We start from the raw sequence: 15127 nt of genomic DNA on the forward strand, positions 1-15127 counted from the left end.
GCAGGCAGGCACAAGGAACAAAGTCAGTGTTTTTATTTACCACCAGCTTTCCTATTGCTAAGCCATATAAGGGTAAACACAGGAGAAGCCCCCTGAAATTCACTATTCTCAAATATTTTTATGACTCAAAGTATGAAAGAGATGCCATGAAGGCAGAGAGGCTAATCAGAAAGCTACAGAATAAACTGGTTACATAATGATTTACCAGAAAATACGATTAAAAAAAAAAAAGGAATCCTCATGTGGTTAAGAGATTAGTTTTAAGATCAGTTGCTTGCTTATTCTGAAGGAGAAAGTGCATGTTTCCTTATAGACAAGCATCCATTTCTCTTATGCACAGATGACATCAGTGCTCAACAGACCCAAGCATCAATAATGCCACTTCTAAACTTACTCAGAAGAGCTGCCCCATGCTCATGTATATTAAAATAATGGTGTACACTTTCCTAATATGTGACTTCCCTAAATCTGATGAATGTGCCTGGAGTAACTAACCAGTTATAAAAAACAACAACATTAGTATCTTACCAGAGTAAGGATGTAATAGATGACTATTCACTACCCTCTAGTCCTGGTTGGACTGAAGCCCAGTTCTGCACTGTACCAGTCATCTGAATACTTCATTTTTGTATGCAATATTAGCATACACATGACTGTTTCTCTAAACTTGACATCTAATGTAAATGAAAAACCTGAGGTTCACTAGATCACTATACTTTATAGAATAGAATGCTGACTAGAGTAGAAGAGGACTGCTGTTCAAATCGTGAAAGCACCATATTTTAAGGTAGTGTAATGGCACTGGCTTGGAAGACAGAATACTGTGTAATGAACTTCCAGCAGGCAGCATGAATGGAACCAGCCTGTAGGGTTCCGGGCCTGCGAAGGCCAACCTCGCTCTCCTTTGAGCTGTGGCAAAGTATGAGCTGCTAGCCCCAACTAGCTGTCTTACCAACATCCCAGCTCCTGATTATGGGAGCGACAGGGTAAAAGTACATGGATGCAGAAAAACAAAATTAGAAAAACAGCTCCAGAATCACATTATATGAAGGCAAGCCTACCATTTGTTGAGCGGCTGCTGTGAACTGGGTGCGGCACGGCAGTTCCTCAGGCTGCCCTAAATACCCAGTGCGCCCTCTCTTTTACAGAGAAGGGAACCAGGACTGAGAGTAGCTTGCACATTGTTCCACAGCTAGCACGTTGCCAAGAATGTTGCCAAGGTCTGATGCTAAGGCCAATTCCCTTCTTATTGTACTCTTTGAAACTATCTTTTAATGTGACAAATTCAAGCATGAATGATATCATTTTGTATTATAACGTAAGTATTCTGGGACTGTTAAGCATTTAAATACCTACAAAAATCATTAATAGAGGTTTGGATTTATGTTTTCAATTAAAGAATTTCCTAAAATGTGTTCTTTAAATTAATTAATCCTGACACTTGTTCAATAATCACTGGTAATGCAGGAGTAACTAGACCCATAAAGCAGTTGACACCCTATTTACTCGGTTTCCCACTTCAAATAAAGAGATTAAAAATCCCCACTTTTTTGGTTAAAAACAAAAAATCCCCATAGCATCTATGAAGCCACTGTGGGTACCTGTGCTTGCTGCAGCCCTGGATACTGGGGGAGCTGAGGGGAGGGCCGTGCTTGTGCAGCAAAGAGAGCAGCCTGGTCCCCTGGCTGGCCCTGGAAAACAAAGCCAAGAAGAACTCTTGATCATAACAGCAAGGGCTTGATTTGAGCTCCTGCTTAACAACCCCAACAACCCATGACACCAAATGTCATTATGTGAAAACAGAACTTGCAGATTTCCAAACTGCAGAAAATCTGATTTCTCACCTCTTTCCTATGTGTGTAGAGATTGTTGAACTTACTATGTTTTCCAAAGGAGACTACATTTGCCCCCAAAAGTAGAGCACAGACGTAAATATGAGCCACCACAATCAATGGTCAGCTCATCTGAGAGGCTCACGGCAGTGCTCCTGTGTACCCAGGACACGGCCCTGCTGCAGTGAAAGTCAGGAAGCCCTAACTGTAAGATCAGAAACCCTGTGCCCATAACGAAAAGAGCACATGTGGTGAAAGCAAATGCCATATACAAATTTCATGACTTGTTGATAGCTTCTCTCCAGTGGCCTAAAATATGCCTATTTAGCCATGAGTTCCTCTGACTCCAATAATCAATTAAAATACAATCAATAAAAATGTATAAGTTAACAGCAAATACAATTCTAACCAATTACAATATAAAATAAAACCAATGGACATCTTTCAACAGTTCTCATTTAATACAATTTGACCTTAGGAAAATAAATATATTTAGAAAAGCAGTATTATTTTATGTTTGGCGTCAGATGCTAGCTACTTCATGGAAGCTGCTGTAATAACCACAGGAAGGGGTCTAACTTCCCAACATCCCTATGTCTTTTCAGGACTTACTAATGATAGAGAATGGGTTTATCCTAGGATATTTTACTAACTTTTATATAATAGATGTCTTCACTTTTTAAAAGTGCTAAGTAACAGTTATATAAAAGATTTTCATGTTCTTAGAAAGTAGTATAGATATTTCTAACAGGGAAAAAGGGATGAACACTTAGCTTGAGATTGATTAAACATCTATAATATGCCAGGGACAGGCGTCTTGCTCTTATTCTCACTTTCCGGCAGGGACTCTGCAGGGAGGGAGCCTCACCCCGTCTTCAGTGAGGAAAAGCTGCGGGCAAGGGGCTTACACTGCTCAGTGATTCACCCAACCAGACCTAGCCCAGCCATTGTCTGAGCTCAGGTGAGTCTGACTCCAAAGTTCAGGGCTCTTCCATTAGGATGAGATGCTTCTATATGTGATATTAAGGTTGAAAATATTTAAAACCTCATTTGGTGCTTATTATTAAGGGACATATAGCCTCTTAAGCTCACCCAAAAATAACCAAAAGGAGAATCTCTATTGAGACTTATTAAAAATATTGAAAGTAAATGGATATACCAGACAGTAAAGCTCTTTCTCTGACCCTGACATGAAATTACTTGGGGCCCTTAAGAGTTTCAGCCTCTTTCAGGTGACTACCCACCCATATGCGGACCAAACATGTGTTTCTGAGAGTCTCTTCTGTAATATCTGCATATAATCAACAAGAATCTCACTCTCTAAAAGAGGGTACCATAAAGATGCCCTCAGCCTTTAGCTGATTAATCTAAGTGTGATTATATCTCTAAATGCTTGTCCCAAGTCCCTCTATGAGAACCATGCATGGCAGTGTGGCCATGGGGAGCCCACAGCTATTGCCCCCAAGTATCCCAACGGCATTTGATTTTCCAAGCACTATGCCCATTAAATCAACCAGATCTTTAAATGCCACTCATCAAATCAGTGCTCCCTGACAGTGTCATGTGAGGTCCCTGAAACACATTGTTGTGCTTCTTTGTGGGGATATATCTACACTAATAAAAGAGAAAAATGGTAATTGGCGTACAGCGATACCCTTTTCATTGGCTAATCAGGGCTATATGCAAATTAACTGCCAACTAAGATTGGCAGTTAACTGCCAACTAAGATTGGCAGTTAACTGCCAACAAGATGGCGGTTAATTTGCATATGTAGGCACAATGCAGGGAGGCGAAAGGGAAAGCAGGAAGAAGCCCCCAGCCACTGACAGTGATTGGAAACCCAGGGGGGAGCTAAGAGCTGGGGGGCAGGGCAAAGGCGGCCCTGGGGCCGCCTTTGCCCTGCCCCCCAGCCATGATCGGAGAATCAGGTGCCTTTTCCACCCTGGCCAGTGATAGCAGGAAGTAGGGGTGGAGCCAGCGATGGGAGCTGGGCACGGTCGAAGCTGGCAGTCCCAGAAGCTAGAGGTCCCTTGCCTGGGCCTAAAGCGAAGCCCACGATCGCGGGGCCGCTGCAGCTGTGGGTCCCCGCTGCCCGGGCCGGACGCCTAGGCCAGAGGCGTTAGGCCTGGGCAGGGGTGGAGCCTGCAACCGCGGGGAGCTGGGGGTCCCCTGCCCAGGCCTGACACCTCTGCCGGAGGCCTCAGGCCTGGTCAAGGGGCCGATCCGGTGATTGGTGATCGGAGGGTGATGAGGGTCAACTCCTCTGGTCGAGGCATCAGGCCTGGGTGGGGGCCAGAGCCAGTGATCGGGGGGAGATGGGGGTCTCCTGTCTAAGCCTGACACCTCTGAGGGAGGCGTCAGGCCTGGGCAAGGGGCAGAACCAGCAATCGGAGGGGTCTGGGGGTCCCCTGCCCAGGCCTGATGCCTGGGCCAGAGGCATCAGGCCTGGGCAGGGGGCAGAACCAGTGATGGGGGGAAATGAGGGTCCCCTGCCCAGGCCTGACGCCTCTGGCCCAGGCGTCAGGCTGGGCAAGGGGCTGATCCTGCGATTGGAAGGTGATGGGGGTCAACACCTGAGGGCTCCCAGTATGTGAAAGGGGGCAGGCTGGGCTGAGGGACACTCCCCCCCCATACACCCAGTGCACGAATTTCGTGCACCGGGCCCCTAGTATATTTATATTTTAATATTTTTACAGAAATGAAGAAAAATGAATTACTTATTTGCGAGTTATAATCTGGAGATCCATGTGTAGTCTACAATACCCAGGCTGTGTTTGGTATGAAGGGAAGCAGACCTGTCTGTGACATCTGCACGCTGATTCCTACACCGGATCTAACTCTTTACTCTTTGCTTTCTGAAAAACTTACAGAACAACCAATGATTTCCATGTGAAGGAAACTAGATTACTGATAAGGTAAGTATCTGAATTACTGGCTACACTCTTACTGAAAAATGACAGTTGATATTGTGGAGATTAAAAATAAAAATAAGAAACTATTCTACATTAAAAATCACTAAATTAACATTTAAGGAAAAAGCACTAAAACTTCAAGCAAGGAGAAAAGGACCAAAAATTTCAAATCAATTTTTATATTCTAAAATTCATGCATTTTCAGTCAACCAATTTTGTTTAAAGGTCAGCTATTTATTAGTGAACATATTCTGTTCCCTCCCATCACCTACTTCAGCACAGTAGGAAATAATCCTGATATGCATATACTCCCCGAGGAAATCATAGACACTGGCTAGCATTCTCCAGGTGCTCTGCAAATAGCTTTATTATCCTGTTTTGCCCTGAATTATTTTGAAAAATACCCCATTCTCTTCCACCAAACTGAAATGGCCTCCAACCATTGTTTTTCCCCCCAGAATAATGCCAGGAATGCATCCTTTCAATTTATAGAAATATTTCAATTTGTTGGGGAAATACAGAATAAGACAAGTTCTTTAGTCACTTGGAAGATTTTACAAATGCTCACGGAGGATCATATTGTGAGAACAAGCAAGGCAACTACAGATTAAGATTTAGTACAAGGTTTTTAATGTTGGTGGGGATGGTTTATTGCATTTATTCAAGAAGGGACTAATCACTGAGGGCATGCCAGACACCAGGTACTAAGTGGGACCATGCCTGGCAAAATGGGACACATGGTCAACTTAGTTATACGTAATTCGTGTTTCATGCATCTGTTCTTTTCAGAAAACTTTCTAAGCTTTATTTTATTTTTACTTAAGCACAAGTTAGTTTACCAAGTGCTTTTCAACTGCCCCATATTTTTCAGTACCATCTTTTGTTTTGAAAACTCACTTTAAATTTACTCTTTAGCATCTATTATTCTAATCATTTCTTCCTTCTACCTGCATTAATATGTGGATTTCAATTTCCCTGTCTTGATTTATTCTGTTTAACTGAAGTGATCAGAGGCAACAATAACTTTGTATTTTTATGGGTACAATGGATAGTTCAGGAAGCTGTTTTTGATGAAATGTGTGTAGTCAGCCAGGTGCCATATGACTTTGAGCACATTACCGAAAGAGAAAGCATACACTTTTGTGCCCTGGCTCCAGCTCCCATCCTCAGGCACCTGGCTTCCTTGTGCTAAGAGAATAAGGCTCAGCTAACTGGGAAATTCTGAATATTACACCGACCCATCTCTACATTGCCACCTGAGGTAAATTCCTACACATATTCTCTCCAGTTTGCTTTCATATACTTTGCTTTGGGCTTGCCTCTATGTGAGAAATATAAAACCATTATATTTTTAAAATTTTCCATTTTCTAAAATCTTCAGGGAAAAAAAAAAGCAGTGCTGCCCAGCCGGCATGGCTCAGTGGTTAAACATCGACCCATGAACCAGGAGGTCATGGTTTGATTCCCAGTCAGAGCACATGCCGGGTTGGGGGCTCAATCCCCAGTGGGGGGTGTGCAGGAGGCAGCCAATAAATGATTCTCTCATCACTGATGTTTCTATCCCTTTTTCTCTCTCCCTTTCTCTCTGAAATCAATTCAAAAAATAAATAAATAAAAAGGCTGTACTGTTCAATATAGATTCATTTTTCTGACCATTATAAGAACAATTTTCTTTACTGCTTTATTTTTCATTAGACAAGTGTCTGAGATCAAAGAGATGTTGACTCAAAGGCCTTTTGTGTAATTTGAAGTCAATGCATCTAGTAAATTAAAATCGATGCTTATACATAATTTTCATCCTTTGGAGCCCTGTTCTCTTCATTAGCAATCGCTCCCTCAGTCAACTAAGCAAATGTGAAGCTCTGTTCTCAAAGGAGAACTGGTTATACAGCCCGCTAGCAGGCAGTCAGCATTATAAGCAGCAGCATTACCGGACCAGGAATGTCCTATCCACTCTACTCACTAGTTAATGTAATTTTTCCCCCAAAAATGTCTCAGGGTTGCAAGTAGGGAGTTGGACCTAAAATACCAGATTTTGTGACTTTGTTTTTAAAAATGCTGATTTAGGAATAATAATAAAAGGAATCTAATGAAAACCAGTGGTTAATGTTTTATGAGCCATCTACCAAAAAGGGTTTTGTTTGTGTTATTAGCTTGGCAGGTACTGAGTAACAGTGCTCAAGACTAAACCACATGGTGTGAACCAGAGGTTACGGATTTCCCACATACTGGTGTATTTTGCTTTCAGATAATAGAGAAAATTCTATAACTACAAGAGATCCTGTTGACAGTTATGCTTGATTCTCATATGAAGCTTTCACATCAAACATAAATTGGTTAAGAATCAATTAATAGTAAGATTAATTGCTAGAACAAAGGGATTCATTCTAAAATAAGGACATTCCATACAATAATAAAGTTTTACAATATATTCTATTACATGTCCATAAATAATGAATATAATGACTGGCAGAGTATATACATTCATTAAATTTCTAATACTGGAGAATATTTTAGGAAAATGAGAATAGTGAAAAGGAAAACAAAGATATATGTACATATTTCTATTAATTTGAATGAAAATAAAAATAATAAACCCTTTTGACTTTAAATACATGACAAAATATTTTGTCTAATTCTTTTTTTAAAATAAAATCAATGACTGATACAAATTGTTTTCTAACTGAATTACATTAGCATCTGAACAATAACTATAACCAACCTCCAAAAGTTTTAAATTTGATACATTTTTATTTCAAGTTTTGAAGTAAAACCTTCACTTGCTTTCTGTACAACAGTGTCAAAAAATTGATAGGAAAACTGATTTTCAGAAAAGTTTAAACTTTCCTTTTCAGAAATAACTTAAAGAAACTGCCTACATAACAAGTATTTAATAACAGGAATATTTTCAGAGTTTGACTGTGCAGTTAAGGATATTTTCACCAATGTATAGAAAATGTTACCCATTAAATTGGCAGTGAAACAAGTTGACTTACATTCACATCTGAGATGTGTGCTCTTTTTTATTCTAATGCTTCTTGGATTTATGTTGTAAGTTGGCTACCTGATACAGAAACCTATAAGTAATTTAATGCAAAACATGCATTCTTAGCTAGCCCAGGCAAAGCAGCAAAGGTGAAATCATATGACATGCATGCACAAGATCTATGCTTGAAAAGACATATCCTCCATACTGGAAAGGAAATAGAAATGATGTGCTCTGTTGAAAATTTTGGAATAGCCAGTGAGTGGGATGTGATGAGAAAGGTATGTTTCATAACCACAGTTTTCATTGTCTTGCACTGGCCTATGAGTTAGCATGCCATGCGCTCCTCTGCTACTGATGTCAGTTACCACAGAGAGTGCAGGAGCTCGAGAATAGACGTGTTCAAAATTGGAACTGAGATGCAGGTGCACAAGCTGGTCTATGCTCCCAAGCCAAGGCAAGAACATCCACTGTTCCTATACCATACACATATATGATGAAAACCATGAGGCAAGCAAAGGGGAAAACTTTCTGAAATAAATGCCATTAGATTGGACATGGTCAGCACATTCATGAGTTTGTGTTCCCGTCTCAAACATAAACCGAGGGAGTAACAGTGAAATGAAGACTACAGTTATTACCAGCTATAGAAGAACAACCCGCTTCTCATTTTGATGTTCACAGAGTAATGCTATAAACGTTTACTTAAAAAAAAGAAAGAAAGAAAAGAGATGACAGCAGGGGTGTTACCATTATGTTGTCAAAGTCTTCCAGAAGGGAGACAGCAGAGTTACAGAAGTCCTACAGAAAGGGGACAGCAAGAAAATGGCAGACAATACAGATAAGATTTTTCAGCCTGATGATGTGGGTAGCCAAAATACACATGAAACAGTTCATTTTAAAACAATGTTTCAGGGAGTCAAGATTTAAAAACCCAGGGCCTACAGAGGTTTTATTAACTTATATGGCAAACGATACCACCATAGTCTGGACATTGAAACGAATACGGTAATTTTATATAATGGAATAGCACAAACTGGAGGTTACATGGCGACGTAAAGAGGTCAAGGAGAGAGCGCACACAGACACTGCCTGTAGCGAAGGGATGTTGGGTCCCCAGCGAATAACAGGGAACCAGCATTCTTCCTGGCCTAGAGCCAGTGGGACAGCTCAGGACATCTGGATCACATTGAATGGACAAGACATTAAGTGAACAAGTCAGCAGTTCATATATTATTGGACAATGTAATTAGATAGCTCTGACCTCAGTAAATAAAAATGAAAACAGAGCATTGGGTTCACCATGCACTCAATCAATCAAATAAGACAACAAATATTTTTAGTCCCACCAAAATTTACACACTAACAGGGAATCTGATTTAGAAAAAGAGAACTAAGTGCTTGGGGGAAATTCCTATTTCTCAGGTAAATAATTCCCCGGTTTAATCGTTTTTTAATAAACAGACTAGAGGCCCGGTGAATGAAATTCATGCACTGGGGGGGGGGGGGGGGGAGCGGGGGCTCAGCCAGGCCTGTGCCCTCTTGCAGTCTGGGAGCCCTTGGGGGACGTCTTATTGCCACAGAGGCGGAAGAGGTTCCTGCCACCACAGCTGTGCTCACCAGCCATGAGCTGGGCTTCTGACTGAGCAGCGCTCCCCCCGAGGGAGCGCATTGACCACCAGGGAGCAGCTCCTGCATTGAGCATCTGCCCCCTGGTGGTCAGTGCACATCATAGTGACCAGTTGTTCTGCTGTTCGATTGATTTGCATATTAGCCTTTTATTATATAGGATTCTAAGTGATACTAAAAATTTTCTGCTCACAGAATTTTAGAGATACAAATGAGACAAAGTATTCTCAACACTAATAGAAAAAAATATTTTACTATACTAAGGACTAGAAATAACAGGAGGAATTTTCCAAGCAAATAATATTTATGCTCACCATTTTAGGCATAGGCACATACTAGTAATTCATTGCACCTGGACATATGTCTTTAAAATCAACAACCACCTTTGTATTAGTGACCCATTCTCTCACCCTCCATCCCAATCTGCTCCCCTCTCTTATAAAAACCAAGCTGTACACATGATCTTTTAGATCATTCTAGTTGCCTAATCATAATTTCAGCAAATAAAATGAGCACCTTCCTTATTCAAATAAATAGAGAAATGACAGAGAATAAGCAATAAGCAAAGCACCCACTTCCCTGGACATGGTTTCCATCCAAGGAAAAAAAATAAAAGGCTTTAGGACACATTTACTAGTTCAGTGGTGTCTGTCCCCTTATGTTCATTCCTTGTCACAGAGATATTTATAAATTACACTCTCTGAGTAAAGATAATTGTCAAAGACTCCAGATCGGTTTCAATAAAACTATTTTGCCTACCTTTATCGAATAAAAATAAAATTATTTTGAAATATGCTCAAATTAGACAATTAGGAAAATTATAGAAGGGAAAACTTGACTAGCTAGTGAAGTTATAAAAAATGCCTAAACTCAGAGGTTATTAGAAAATGCAAATTAGAATGTCATAATACAATACCATTTCACCTGCTCTGAATGAGAACATTAAGGAGGACAGTATCAAGGGTTGGTGAGCACGTGGAGAAAGGCAACACTCATAACTGACAGAAATCAATATTACTTGGGAAACTGAATCAGCATTTCCACTTCAAGTACATACCCTGAAACTCTCCAAACACAGAGAAGAAATATACAAAAATGTTCACTGTAGCACTATTAACAGTTAGAAATAATTGGCAAAACATAAACAACTCCAACAGGAGAATGGATAAATGTAAGAATTCAGAATGGAATAGCATCCAATCAGAACAAATAAATGAATAAAACTACATGTAACAAAGTTAATGTAATTTAAAATTAGTCAAAATACAAAAGTTGTGAAATAATACACATATAAGATAATTATACAGTTTCAAGTATGAAAATAATACTATATAATGTTTATGTCAATGAATATAAAAATATGTACTAAAAGCATAAGAACATTCATAAGAAAGAGAAGCACCAAATTCATAATTACCTCTTTACAGGTAAGAACGGAAATGAGAGAAGATAAGGAGCCTTGTCCATATCTGTAATGATTCATTTTTTTAAATCATCTAGAGCAAATATGGCAGAACGTTTTAAATAAAACTAGGTGGTAAGTACACCAAAGTTTCCTATATTATTTTCTATTCTTATCTGCATGTTTGAAATATACCTCTAGAGAGCGAAGAGAAGGGAAAGAGCAACGGAAGGAAACAGATGTTCCCAGGTGATACCATATCTGTAGGGTAGGAAATCAATTACCTGACAAAAATCTTGGTTAATCATCTTAAAAGGGCTTCATCAACCTCAGAGGCATGTTTTTAGGAAGTTACAGCTTCACTTTTACCAAGGAGCTAACAAGTCTGGGAGGCTTTGACTCAGCCATTGTCATTTCATTAAGCTACCCAATGCCTTTATTTGGATGCCCAACAATGGCGCCTGCTCGACGGGCGATAATTAGGGTTCTAATAAACAACAACTAGCCATAACGGACACATCATTTCTGTCCACTATGAGAAATCTCCCGCTTCAATGTCACAAAAATCCTTCTGACTTATTATGTACTAGAGGCCCAATGCACAAAATTCGTGCAAGAGTAGGCCTTCCTTCCCCCAGCTGCCGGCACTGATTTCCCTCTGGCACGCAGGACCTGGACTTCCCTCCGGCTGCCGGCAGGCACCCAGGACCTGGGATTCCCTCGCAGCCCCGGCTTTGTCTGGAAGGTCGTCCGGAAGAATGTCCAGTCTAATTAGCATATTATGCTTTTATTATTATAGACTAGAGGCCCGATGCATGAAATTTGTGCAAGAGTAGGCCTTCTCTCTCCTGGCTTCCAGCCCAGCTTCCTTCTGGCACTTGGGACTAAGGCTTCCCTCGCAGCCCCAGCTTCATCTGGAAGGTCATCTGGAAGGACGTTTGGTCTAATTAGCATATTATGCTTTTATTATTATAGACTAGAGGCCCGGTGCACAAATCTGTGCACCAGTAGGGTCCCTCAGCCTGGCCTGCGGGATCGGACTAAAACCAGCTCTCTGACACCCCCTGAGGGGTCCCGGATTGGGAGAGGGTGCAGGCCAGGCTGAGGGACCCCACCAGTGCACAATCAGGGCCAGGGAGGGTTGCAGGAGGTTGGCCAGCCAGGGAGGGACTGCAGGAGGGCTCCAGGGCATGTCAGGCCTATCTCACTCAGTCCTGATTGGCCGTACCCTCAGCAGCAAGCTAACTTACCGGTCGGAGCATATGCCCCCTAGTGATCAGTGCACAGCAAAGTGACTGGTCAACCAGTTGACTGACTGCCCCCTGGTGGTCAGTGCACGTCATAGCGAGCGTTTGAGTGGCCTTAGCTTATCATTAGCATATTACGCTTTGATTGAACGGCCGACCGAACCAGACACCTAGCATAGGCTTTTATTATATAGGACAGTCTGCAAACCAATTACTTCCTTCCAAATTTGTCTCCATCAATTTAAGCTAAATACATATATCTTTGGCTGTCTTTCTTTGGAATCTTAAACTGTCTGACATTGATTATTATTCATAAAATGCTTTTATGCATTTAAAGGGATAAATCAAGATAAAGTGATACCATAAACCAAAGCATAAAATTAAGTCCTTTTCCTACGTGAAAATGCCCATTCACAGAAGTCTGACATGATGGGGTGGAGAAGGAAGTTCCTGTATGAGGAGAAAAATACTGGATATAAAAAGGTGACTGGAAGATAATTTAAGCAGCATTTTGCATTGTTATAACCAATATTCTGTATTTTGTGATAGTTCTCTTAGGCTATGTAGAATATAAAACATGTGGTATTTTTAATACTGGAATTGTAATCAGCCCCACTAAAGTTTGTATCACAGAATTTTAGATTGTTATAACATAAACATTCTGGTCTTAGAAACCAAAAAGCCTACTGGGAAAACGAATCAACATTCCTTTTTATTGTTCTCTTACTGGTGACCACTGAGCACCAATCTCATGAGGGGTAATTAATGTAATTATATAAGTAAAGCCTTTAATGTGCTTTGATTCTCTTTTAATCCTTAATATATTTAAGAAAGTAAAAATCATTTTTATAGAATAGGAATTTTCTGTGAATAGTAATAAAACAGTGATAGTAACTATGGCAGTTAACATTTTTGAGCACTTACTATGAGCCAGCCATTATTTTAAGGGATGTTCAATATATTAAATAATTAATTTCACAAGTACCCTATAAAGTAAATATGTGTTAACTCCACTGTATAGGTGAGGTTCAGTGAAGGTGACAATCACTTCACTGAGCCCCATTTTAATAAGGGACAGATAAGGAATGAAGAGTAATCAAGTCAAGACTGTAATTAAGAAGAATGAATACAAGTTTTCTTCCCAAAATGTCTTTATGCATGTTGATATGACTAAAGCTATATGAAAATACACTTGATTCTATAACAATCATTATGTCAAATAAATTGATTAAAATACCCAACAACATCCATGCTATTTGCACCTATTTTCTAGACACTCTCCAAATGTCTCAATACATTCCTGAAGAAATACAGGATGGTCTCTAACAGGAAATTCCACGACCAGCTGGAGCTGCTATTCGTTGTCTGCAGCAGAATTCATTACTTTACGATGGTGCTCTGAACATCATTGTGCACCATGTCTAGACTAGATAATTCCTACATACATCAACTTCGCTCCACAGATGGGAGGAGGCTAAGGGGAATCCGCAAGTTCTGAGACACATCCAGAAACCAGGAATTTGTGTCTTCCCTGCCCCATCTAGGTTTTTAAAACAATCATAGCAGGTCACTGCTGGGAGCAGTTTCGGGGAGCAATGAGATGAGTTTGTAGATAATAATCCGACTGCTAAGGAGTAAGGCTACCAGGAAACTTTCCAGTGGTTCTCAACCTTCTGGCCCTTTACATACAGTTCCTCATGTTGTGGCCCAACCATAAAATTATTTTCGTTGCTACTTCATAACCGTAATTTTGCTACTGCTATGAATCATAATGTAAATATCTGATATGCAGGATGGTCTTAGGCAACCCCTGTGAAAGGGTCATTTGACCCCCAAAGGGTTCGCAACCCACAGGTTGAGAACCGCTGCTTTAGGCTTTGGAAAACAGCTGCTCAAAAACATGAATTTGCTCAATAAACATTTCATAGATTTCTACCCTGTGCTCAGGGTGATACAAAATATTTTAAAACCCAGTACCTGATCTTTTTTTTCCCCAAATATATTTTATTGATTTTTTACAGAGAGGAAGGGAGAAGGATAGAGAGTTAGAAACATCAATGAGAGAGAAACATCGATCAGCTGCCTCCTGCACACGCCCTACTGGGGATGTGCCCGCAACCAAGGTACATGCCCTTGACCGGAATCGAACCTGGAACCCTTCAGTCCATAGGCCGGTGCTCTATGCACTGAGCCAAACCAGTTAGGGCCCCAGTACCTGATCTTATAAGAAGAGGGTGGGGACCAAGGAAGTCACAGACAACTGGCCTAGAGAACAGTCATATCCAAGGCTTGGAGACACTAGTCAATCTTTAAAAGCATCTGCTGCCCGGCCAGATGGCTCAGCTGATGTTGTCCCATGCACCAAAAAAACTGCAGGTTCAATCCCTGGTCAGGATGTGTGCAAGAGGCAACCCATCGACCTAACCGGTTTGGCTCAGTGGATAGAGCGTCAGCCTGTGGACTCAAGGGTCCCAGGTTCGATTCCGGTCAAGGGCATGTACCTTGGTTGCGGGCACATCCCCAGTAGGGGGTGTGCAGGAGGCAGCTGATCGATGTTTCTCTCTCATCAATGTTTCTAACTCTCTATCGCTCTCCTTCCTCTCTGTAAAAAATCAATAAAATATATTTTTTTAAAAAGAGGCAACCCATCAATGTTTCTCTCTCACATCCATGTTTCTCACTCTCTCTCCCCCTTCCCCTTCCTCTCTCTCTAAGATCAATAAATAGATCCTTGGGTGACACTAAAAACAAACAAACAAAAAAACCCATCTTTTATAATTATAACATCAGTCTTAAAAGTTGAGATAAATGGAAATTATCCAACACATTTGCTACATTTAAGAAAATGGATTTCTGTAATTAGAAAACTGCTAGGTTAATAACAAAAATTATATTAATTTTAATTTCCCTGTAAGCCTCAAACTAAAAGAAAAACACACCATATAGCCGTGGGCAAACTACGGCCTGCGGGCCAGATCGGGCCCGTTTTAAATGAATAAAACTAAAAAAAAAAAAAAGACCGTACCCTTTTATGTAATGATGTTTACTTTGAATTTATATTAGTTCACACAAACACTCCATCCATGCTTTTGTTCCGGCCCTCCGGTCCAGTTTAAGAA

General features: G+C 40.6%; 1 protein-coding gene across 2 annotated transcripts in view; it reads right to left on the bottom strand.

The window, feature by feature from the left end:
* Positions 1-15127, bottom strand: part of MED12L (mediator complex subunit 12L) — a 394672-nt gene that overhangs the window by 30304 nt on the left and 349241 nt on the right. For both annotated transcript variants that reach the window (XM_059688123.1, XM_059688122.1), the window contains one exon: positions 1602-1691. In XM_059688123.1, coding sequence (XP_059544106.1) covers positions 1602-1691 — 90 coding nt within the window. The remainder of the gene's footprint in view (positions 1-1601; positions 1692-15127) is intronic.

Source organism: Myotis daubentonii, chromosome 3, assembly GCF_963259705.1.
Source record: "Myotis daubentonii chromosome 3, mMyoDau2.1, whole genome shotgun sequence".
Classification (NCBI taxonomy): domain Eukaryota; kingdom Metazoa; phylum Chordata; class Mammalia; order Chiroptera; family Vespertilionidae; genus Myotis; species Myotis daubentonii.